A 10,197-nucleotide genomic window follows, 5' to 3' on the forward strand; every position below is an offset into this window, starting at 1 on the left:
CATTGGTCTTTATGTAAAAGCAATGAGGAAGTACTTTGTAAGTTTGTCTATTCTGGTAGTTTTTGTTGTTACTTAATTTCAGCCTGTTTGTAAAGTCTTGGTTGTAAGTGCTGGCAGCGTTAATGAAATTTTCAAAGCTAAGGAGGATGATGTCTGTATTTTTAGGCAGTTAAAGTGTTTCGATAAGTGCTTCACTTGAAAAGGTGAGTACTTGCAGTATGTAAAGTGGTAGTTTTGAGTGGCTTAACAGTGCAACAGTCAACTGGAGGAGTTCCTCCTTGGTGTTTTGAGTGTTTTGCTAAACACTCAAGCCCCCCTAGTACCACTACAAGCAATGACATTGACTGTTGGTACCTAGGTGTGAATCGCTGCTTTTCTCCTCCAACTTTCACGTGACCACATTTGCATATCATTTTTTTCTAAACAAATCCTCTTCTACCACTGTCATCGACATTACTGAACATTATTTCCCAGATATGAATTGTATGTCTTTAACAGACAACTAGAAAATAATCACTGAAAAATGTCACACTTACTATCATTATCTGTGCATGATGAAGAGAATAACAGATACATCTTAAAACTGTTGGCATCCCAGTTATCTCAATTAGGTTAAAAAACAACTGTTAACTCACTTGAAACGCCATCACTATGCTTCTCACCCAACTTGCAATGCGAAGTACACAGCCAGCATTTTTTGACTTGGGAATGGAGTACATGTGAGATAGCACATTGTAGATGGAACAAGCTGTTTGTACAGAAAAAAAATATTACTTTCTATATCATTTTTTATTTTATATGTCCAGCTGATTTATAAGTAATGGTTTGCTTTTTACAAAATAATATTGAATCGATTTTTATACCGAGCAACGCAGCTTTGAATAGACACTTGTTTCATTTCAGGTCCATCTTGCTCCTCATAGGACACCAAGTACCAGGTGTGAAGGAGTATTATTCCACACTCAGTAACACAATAAAATAATGTAAAGTGTTACTGTAAAGATGACAAGAATTTGTGCTGTTTGCTGATGCTCACTATTTATATGAGAAAAGGCTAATGTCTATGTGTGTGTGTGTATCCAGTCACTCTGAGTAATCAGATTGGTTAGCTTGGCTTTGGACGGATTGGTCAGTTTCCCTGTGGTTCCTCAGTCAAACACGATCGAGACAGGAAGTTCTGGGCAAGAGAAGTTGACAAACACAAGGATACCGAAGAAAGGCATGGGAGGCAGGCTGAGAAGTTGCTTTCAGAAATGGGAAATATTCACAAGAGTACAACTGATGCTTTCACAGTGGGTAAATCTGGCTTATCTACCATTGGTGGTAGTCAAAAAGCAGACATGTCTTGAAATGACAGAATCTGAGAAGTGGGCTTTACGAGAATGCTATCGAGAGAGGAAGCAGTGCCAAACACAGGTTGAGATGCACAATGTTTCCAAAGAAAGGTATAGGACAAATTCTGAGGTTACACATAAGTCAAGAGATATCAAATATTTTTAAATTTATTCTAGTATCTGTCTTCAATAGGAAATAGCTAGTTTTATGATAATTACATGCTGCTTCCTGTTTACAAATGTTTGCATATCCACAGAAATAAGTGGATATGGTTGTAAGTTTTTAAACTGTTTCTACATACAAAATAGCTTCTACTTTGTGTTATTTTATGTTCCCAGTTGATTGAAATGTGTTGTTTTGCTTTAAATTAATAAATACTAGTAAATCTTGAGAAAGTTTTCTGCCCAGTGGTAACTTATCCTTGCAGATGTGTTTTGTTTTTTAATTGAAAACGTAGGCTAATATATAAAGTGAAAATTAATGCAAACAATTTATACTGTGTGCCAAGAAATTATTTATATTTATATTCATTCAAGCTGTTTTCAGGCCGTCTATGGTTTTTGTAGGTAGGGCTATACCGATGATCTCTCAGGATGCCAAGCTGATGGGCCATTAGAGAAAACAAAAAGATTCATACTCCACTTGGTGTAGCCTTGGTAGCTTTATTACTGAAAAAATGTGTGGCAGTTCAACTATTAAATATTTGAATATTCACTTTTACTGACTGCTTTTAAATTCTGTTTCTACATTGTAAAGATCATAATAATTTCCATACCTTTCAGTTAGGTAATTATGTATCTGTTATGTCATCTGTGTAGATAGAATGTTTAATAAATGTTTATTTCAATCTGTCCTTGCCACTGAAGGTATTTGGTCGTGTTCAATCCTGTTGAGCAGGAGCGAGTTTGCTTGATTACTGTTCTGGTGAGCTCAGCACGTGTGCGTGTTTTGACAGAAGATGGACAGACTCTGCCAGTCCAGTTGAGTGCACTGTGGACCTCGGCTACAGAGATAAACAAGGATGGCTATCAGGTAACTGATAATGCTTACTCAGTGTTGATGCTCACTGGTAAAGAACTTCTGTAATGGAAAGAAATTCAGTCAGATTTGAACAAATGATCACTCATGAAAAGAAAACTGATCTCTTTGCCCTATTTATAATGCTCTACTGGTGTTAGGTTGAGTTAGCATGTAGTGCTAAAATGAGCTATGTTTCAAGGGAGATATTTTGACATAGTTGGATATTTTGGTGTTTTTTTGGGTTGACCTTTATGTCTGACTTCTTGTTAAAGGTATCTTTTCCAGCCCGCCTGCCTGCTTTGGGCTTGATGGTGTTCCAGATATACGATTCATTTGACTCCTCCCTAACTCTGCGATCAGAAACAATTCTTCGGCTGTATGGCCGAAATCTGACTCCAAAACGATTTGATCCACTACCACTAAAGGTCCATAGTACTGAACAGCAGGACTTCTATATTCAGAATCAAAATTTCCAGTTATGGTTTTCTGGAACTACAGGCCTATTAGAGGTGAGTGAGACCTGCACTTGTTCTTGCTGGACATACAGTTGAAATCAGTTTACATACACTTAGGGCGAATTCTTTAAAACTTGCTTTATAACCCCTCCACAGATTTTATACTAACAAAGTATAAATCAGGCATATCATTTAAGACATCTACATTGTGAGGGAAAAAGTAATTTTTTCTAACAACATTCACAGACAGATTATTTGAATTTTTATTGACTGTCTCAGAATTCCAGTGGGTCACAAGTTTACGTACACTTTAATATTTGGCAGCATTGCTTTCATATTGTTTAACTTCAGCCAAATGTTTTGGGTTGCCTTCCACAGCTTCTTACAGCAAGTTGCTGGAATTTTGCCCCATTCCTCCGGACAGAAGAGGTATGACTGGGATAGGTTTGTAGGTCTCCTTACTCTCACATGCTTTTTCAGTTCTGTCCATAAATGTTTGGATTGAGGTCAGGGCTTTGTGATGGCCACTCCCAATACCGTGACCTTGTTGTCCTTAAGCCATTTTTCCACAACTTTGGAGGTATGCTTGTCCATTAGAAGACCCATTTGTGACCGAGCTTCAACTTCCTTGCTGAGCTCTAGAGATGTTGCTGCAGTATATCTATATACTTTTTCTTCCTCATGATGCCATCTATTTTGCAAAGTGCCCCTGTCACCTACCGTAGCAAAGCACCCCTACAACATAATGCACCCATCCCCATGCTTGACGGTTAGATGGGGTGTTCTTTGGCTTGCAAGCCTCACCATTTTTCCTCCAAACATAACGATGGTCATTACAGTCCAGCAGTTCCATGTTGGATTCATCAGACCAGAGGATTTTTCTCCAGAAAAGTAAGTATTTGTCCCCATGTGCCATTGCAAACTGCTGGCTTTTTATGGCGGATTTGGAGCAGTGGCTTCTTCCTTGCTGAGCAGCCTTTTAGGTAATGTGGATATAGATACTTGTCTATCTGTTTCCTCCAGCATTTTCACAAGGCCCTTTGCTGTTGTTCTGGGATTGATGTACACTTTTCGTGCCAAAGTATGTTCTTCTGTAGGAGTCGGAATGCGTCTCCTTCCTGAGCAGTATCATGGCTGTTTGGTCAAATGGTGTTTATACTTGTGTATTATTGTTTGTAAAGATAAACATGGAACTTTAAGGTGTTTGGAAATTGTTCCCAAGTATAAACTAAATTTGTGGACGTCCACAATTGTTATTCTGAAGTCTTGGCCGATTTCTTTCGATTTTCCCATTATGTCAAGCAAAGAGGCAGTGAGTTTGATGGTAGGCCTTAACATACATCCACATGTTGACTCCAATTAGGCAAATTGACTATCAGATGCTATTATCTAATTGCCTAAAGGCTTGACATCCTTTTCTGGAATTTTCCATGCTGTTTAGAGGCATAGTTAACAACGTGTATGTAAACTTGTGAGCCACTGGAATTTTGATATAGTCAATAAAAAGTGAAATATTCTTGTCTGTGAACATCATTGGGGGAAAAACAAAAATACTTTTGCCCTGCAGAAAATAGATGTCTTAAATGATATGCCAAATTTATAGTTTGTTAGTAAAATTTGTGGAGGAGTTATAAAGTGAGTTTTAAAGAATGCTCCCTAAATGTATGTAATCTTCTGGCTACTACTGTACAAGGTTTTGTTATTAAGCATGATGATTTGTAATCTTTTTAGAGTAATATGTGCATATTTTCCATTGTCTAGAAAGGGACTAGGATAATTAAAAACAGAAGGGCTCATCTGAGAGAGGAGGGAAAAAATTTGCAACTGTAAAATTTAGAGTTACTTGTTAGGATGTTATTCAGTAACAGAAGTGATATGCTAGCCAGTAGGATGGGGTTACTGTTAGCAAAAGAAAGTTATTCTAGATGATGATATTAAGCTGAGCTACTTTTCTGTGGAAGGAAAAAAAAATCCCAAATGAGCATTCCCAGCCTCCATATTTTCTTTAAAAACTAGACAGCTAAATATAATACCATTGGAAAATAACTTATGCCTTAGTTTCTTTTTCTTTTTTTTTTTTTTTACACACTTTTTTGTTTTCATCAAAGGACCTTTCATAAAACATTACTTGTCACAACCTAGTGCGTTTTTTCACACTGTAACATACCGTTCATTTTTTTCCACAGAGTGTCAAGTTCAAGGAAAGCCAGCAGGAGATGAAGCTGAAGATTGAATTCTTAATCTATGGCACCCGCCCTTCAAAAGACAAGAGTGGAGCTTATCTTTTCCTGCCTGATGGCCCAGCTAAGGTGTTTAGTTTTCACCCTCATGTATTGTAATTAGCAGACACTGGTTGCTGACAGAGTTCACTTTTCATGATTCTTTTCAATCTGTCTTTGCTTTTTTTTTTATCTCTTACTAGCTGAAGTACCAGCTATTATGCGGGTATCCACCTTAAAAAAAGCATACGTGTCTGTTTGTCCGTCCGGTTGCTATGTCTCTGTCATTCCAAAACATGGCACATCCCAAACATTTTTTGTAATAAAATGTATTGCCGTTGTCATTCCAATAGATAGAGCATCATAAACAGTAGCACTGCTTTTGCAAATCTAATACTAAAATAACATGTAACAGAGGCATATGCATTGTATTGTGCACTGCAAACATTAATGCTGAGGTCTACGCTGATTACTTAGATGTCAACCCATCTTAGACATGTAGCACAGCTGGTATTTGTATAATGGGTTAAGGTAAGAAAGCAACATTTTTAAATGTTGACCCTTTTGTCATTGCTGGCTGAAATGCTAGTGTCCCTTCTATCAACTACACAAACTCCCTGATACTGTAACTATCAGCTGCTCTTCTCTCATGAACTGAGTATTTGTTCTTTTTTGTGTATGATTGGATTCCATTATTGTCATAAATTTTTCCTGGGTTGGAAACAAGAATGCTGCTGCTTTATATTTCCTGGTGCAGTGTGGATTCACGAATAGATGTTTAATCCTGCATTAATAAACTTGATGCCATGTTTATTATTTAATCCATGGACCATGGAATGCAACTTCAGTGGGTTCATGTTTCAGAATTATTGCAGGAAGGCGCACCAGTGGCAGTATTTAATAATATTATAATGATGATTTAAAGTTAATTCATTCAGCCTTGGTTTAAAATAGATTAAAATCATGATTCTGTATTGGCATTGATGCCTAAAATTATAAATTTCTCTTCATAAAATGGACTTGAATTAATGTCTATCTTCAAGAAACAGTAAAGGTTACTAATACTGTCCCTAGTTGTTCATTTTAAATCATGTTCTGAACAGCCTGGCTAAATGTCACATTTCATTGTTTCATCGTGGCTTATTTCTACTGCACTTAGTAATGTTATGCAATAGTACTGGCTTTTTCAAAAACGTTTTTTGCTTTGATAAATAATGTAGTAGTATCGTCAGTTCATTTCACGTGTACACAGTGCAAAAAGAACATGGTGCAATCTTACAAAGTCCTTGTTCAACAGCTTGAATCCCATTCTGTTGATTATGTATATTATAACATCACAAATAAGAGGCTGTGGTGAGAAAAACAGCAGTTTCCTTTCTCATGCAGTTTTGTGAAAATTACGTTAAATTTTCTTTCACTTGCAATTTTGCAACTGCAGGAATCACTAAAGAGAGTGTTTTAGAGTTTTGGTGGAGGTTGAAAGAAAGGAACATTTTGCTTCGTAAGAATTTAGCAACACCATACACCCATTTTGAACGTGTTAGATGAAAAAAAGGTCTAAATGAAAATAAATGGGGGAAAATCAACATGGCTAAACACAACCCACGATGAGATAAAATGTTATACTCTTAGGCAAAAGCTGTAATCCAGCAACAGAATAAAAATGTTATCCAGATTTGTTAAGAAGAAAACACTGTACCTGCAGTTTTAAATGAAATCTTACTTTGGTCAGTGCAAAACTTTGTACACACTGCTAACAGCGTCCTCTAATCAGTCTCTGCGTACCTCACATTCTAATGTGACTTGTAGTCCCTGCATTGGCACTGGTGTTTGGACTGTACTTCTACATTACAACTGCCTCTCCCTGAAAGATAATTTAGCCTGCATTTTAAGTTAGATCAAAGGCAATGCAAATGCAGATTTTGTGAAAATTGGTTGAGCCATTTTTGTGTTTGACTAGTGAATGCACAAACAGATTACTATTTTATTTACGTATATAGATAAAGCAAACGGACAATTTTTACATTTCCTTCAGCATTACATATCAAAGGATCCACCCATTGTCCGAGTTGTGGACGGTCCTCTCTTTTCTGAAGTTGTGTGTTACTATCAACATTTTCAGCTGACAATACGCCTGTATAATCTTCCAGGTAAGTGTATATATTCAGTCATGTGGACATTTTTGTTGTATTTGAGTATTTCTCTCCTTTACCTCACTCTCAGTGTGTATATCTTGTCAGGTGTGGATGGTCTTTCTCTAGATGTCACTACAATGGTTGATATAAGGGATCAGGTCAACAAAGAGCTGGCCATGCGCATTACATCTGACATACAGAGTGATGGGGTGTTTTTCACTGATCTAAACGGGTTCCAGGTAAACTGATTTAAATTTACTAGGATTTCCATTTAAATGTTTTGATTCTAGTGCATGGTTAACATAGCTACATTATGAGTCAAGTTTTGTGTTCTCCTTTAATTCCTATGAAATTTCACCACAAAGACTGTCTTCATCCCAAACTATAGAGTTGTGTATGTTAGGTAACTTCATTTCTTTAAGTTTTTGCAAGATGTTTTGGTAATTTCCTGCGTTGAGGGCACTTTTGGATGTGGTTCCCCATGACTCTGCAGTTGGAAAAAGCTTTTCCATAAATTTGATGGATTTTATTTTATTCAAAACAGTTTCAAGTTAATTTTGTGTTGCAATAGCAAGTGGGGGCTAAACAGTATTGCAATATTCTGGGTTTGAATTCTACTGTGGCATTTGCATGCCATCCTGGCATCTACACGGGTCCACAAATGTGTGCTTCAATTTGAGAGTCATGTCTGTGGACTAGGGCTGCCATGATTAACCAATCTCATCAACTAAACGTTATAGTCGAATCGTATTTTCTTAATCAACTAGTTGTCCTTGCCCCTCATCCACAATACACACCAGGAGGCGGTAACTCTCTGCTCTGTTTTTACTCAAGCTACCACATTTAGCAGAAGAAGGTTTCCTCAGATATCAGGGAATATTCTCTTCTGTGTCAGGAGTATTTCACTCTAAAATCTGAAAAAGTGGCTGTTTGTTCATTGGGTAAAAGCAGATGGTGTTCTACAACAGTGTTAGCTCAATGCAAAAACAGGAAGGGAAGCAGGCTGGAAGTATAAGGCAAGAAAAGTCAACAGTGCTGTAAATAATACACTTACACTTACGTAGTTGTCCGACAGTAGTTCTTTTAGTGTTATGAAGCAGGTTAACTTGAGAAATTCATGCTAGTGACTAGCGCTAGAACAAAAGTTAAAGATACAGTTTTCCTTTGGACATAACAGACAAATTGTCTGCTAAATGCACTTTTCATTTGCCTCACAAGTGCACTGAAGTAAAATAATGTTTTAGTACCCAGGCTAGTTAAAACCAATAGACTCATCTGTTAAATGCACTTGCTAGTTTTGTTTCGTGTAGAGTTGCATTTTGAACCTTTGCTCATATATTTATGCCAAGGCTGGCAACTTGTAACTCTTTAACTGTCTCCTTGTGAATTCGAAAGAAATCTACTTAGTCATTTTCCAACCTGCTATATCCTAACACAGGGTCATGGGGGTCTGCTGGACCCAATCTCAGCCAGCACAAGGCAAGAACAAATCCCAGGCAGGGCGCCAGCCCACCGCGTGGCACACACACCAAGTATACACTTGGGTCAATTTAGGATCACCAGTGCACCTAACCTGCATGTCTTTGGACTGTGGGAGGAAACCCACGCAGACACGGGGAGAACATGTAGACTCCATGCAGGGAGGACCCGGGAAGCGAATCCAGGTCTCCTTACTGCGAAGCAGCAGCACTACCACTAGTGTCTGTGAAATCTGTGCATCAATAACATCCTATATAAACATAGGTCATCTTTAAAAATGTTTTTTTTTAATTATTCTTTCATTAAGTTGTAGATAAATCGTATTCAATAAGAAATCAGGCTGACTCAGTAAGCTGCCTTTTTGAATCCAAAGCAACTGACACAGTTCATCCAAACTGAGAGCGCTTCCAACACAGCAGCATGCAGCTGTACACTCACATCGAGCTGCTGCCTGGAATTTGGCTTTTTAGAACAGACACCGTTTCTACAGAAATTTAGATTACCAAATGCTCAGACATACAGCTCAGAACAATCTTGGTTTAACATTTAAAAAGTATGAAAATAAGCATGTCTTAACTAAAATGGTTCTGGGCACTGTCCACATTCTATCATAAGTCGATACACACAGCCTGATATACTGTCCCGCTGACATGGCATTCCCAGAAAGGAGCACTTTGGAAGAATCAAGAGGGAGTTATCCTGAATGCTGCTTATAAATGTTTTCTGCAGTGTTAAGGTTTTCTCCCATATCTTCTCTTCACCTCCTTTGTCTGAAAGAGTATTTGTTTAGCAATGTTCCAAGTGAATTTGTTTGTGTGTTACAGAGAACATTTTGCACAGGATTTTTGATGGATTATTAATGCACACTTAAGAGGTAACCTGCTGATTAGGACATCTAGTAGGTTGCTTCTGAAAAAGTGAAAATCTGTAGACAAACATAATGTTAATAATAATGATATTTTATTTAAATAGCACCTTTCCCATGCTCAAAGCACTTAACGTCAAGAGTTCCAAATGAACGACAGGATTTACACATGTATTTTCAGCCCTGCTTGTCACCATTTTTATAAACATCAAACCAGGGGTGCCCACACATTTTCGGCTTGCGAGCTACTTTTAAAATGACCAGGTCGAAATGATCTACCTACATTAAAAGTGGCATATATATATATGTATATATATATATATATATATATATATATATATATATATATATATATATATATATATATATATACTAATAAAAGGCAAAGCCCTCACTGACTCACTCACTGACTGACTCACTCACTCACTCATCACTAATTCTCCAACTTCCCGTGTAGGTGGAAGGCTGAAATTTGGCAGGATCATTCCTTACAGCTTACTTACAAAAGTTAGGCAGGTTTCATTTCGAAATTCAAAGCGTAATGGTCATAACTGGAACATATTTTTTGTCCATACACTGTAATGGAGGAGGCGGAGTCACGTATCGCGTCATCACGCCTCCTACGTAATCACGTGAACTGAAAACAAGGAAGAGATTTACAGCACGAGTCACACGCGGGAACGAAGGTA

At 37.5% G+C, this 10,197-nt stretch overlaps 1 protein-coding gene across 1 annotated transcript in view; it reads left to right on the forward strand.

Moving 5' to 3' along the window:
* man2a2 (mannosidase, alpha, class 2A, member 2) overlaps positions 1-10,197 on the forward strand; it is a 77,231-nt gene that overhangs the window by 50,236 nt on the left and 16,798 nt on the right. The window contains exons 14-18 of the mRNA XM_051920854.1: positions 2,202-2,367; positions 2,628-2,864; positions 4,997-5,119; positions 7,065-7,179; positions 7,270-7,403. Of these exons, the coding sequence (XP_051776814.1) occupies positions 2,202-2,367; positions 2,628-2,864; positions 4,997-5,119; positions 7,065-7,179; positions 7,270-7,403 (775 nt within the window). The remainder of the gene's footprint in view (positions 1-2,201; positions 2,368-2,627; positions 2,865-4,996; positions 5,120-7,064; positions 7,180-7,269; positions 7,404-10,197) is intronic.

Source organism: Erpetoichthys calabaricus, chromosome 17, assembly GCF_900747795.2.
Source record: "Erpetoichthys calabaricus chromosome 17, fErpCal1.3, whole genome shotgun sequence".
Classification (NCBI taxonomy): Eukaryota; Metazoa; Chordata; class Cladistia; order Polypteriformes; family Polypteridae; genus Erpetoichthys; species Erpetoichthys calabaricus.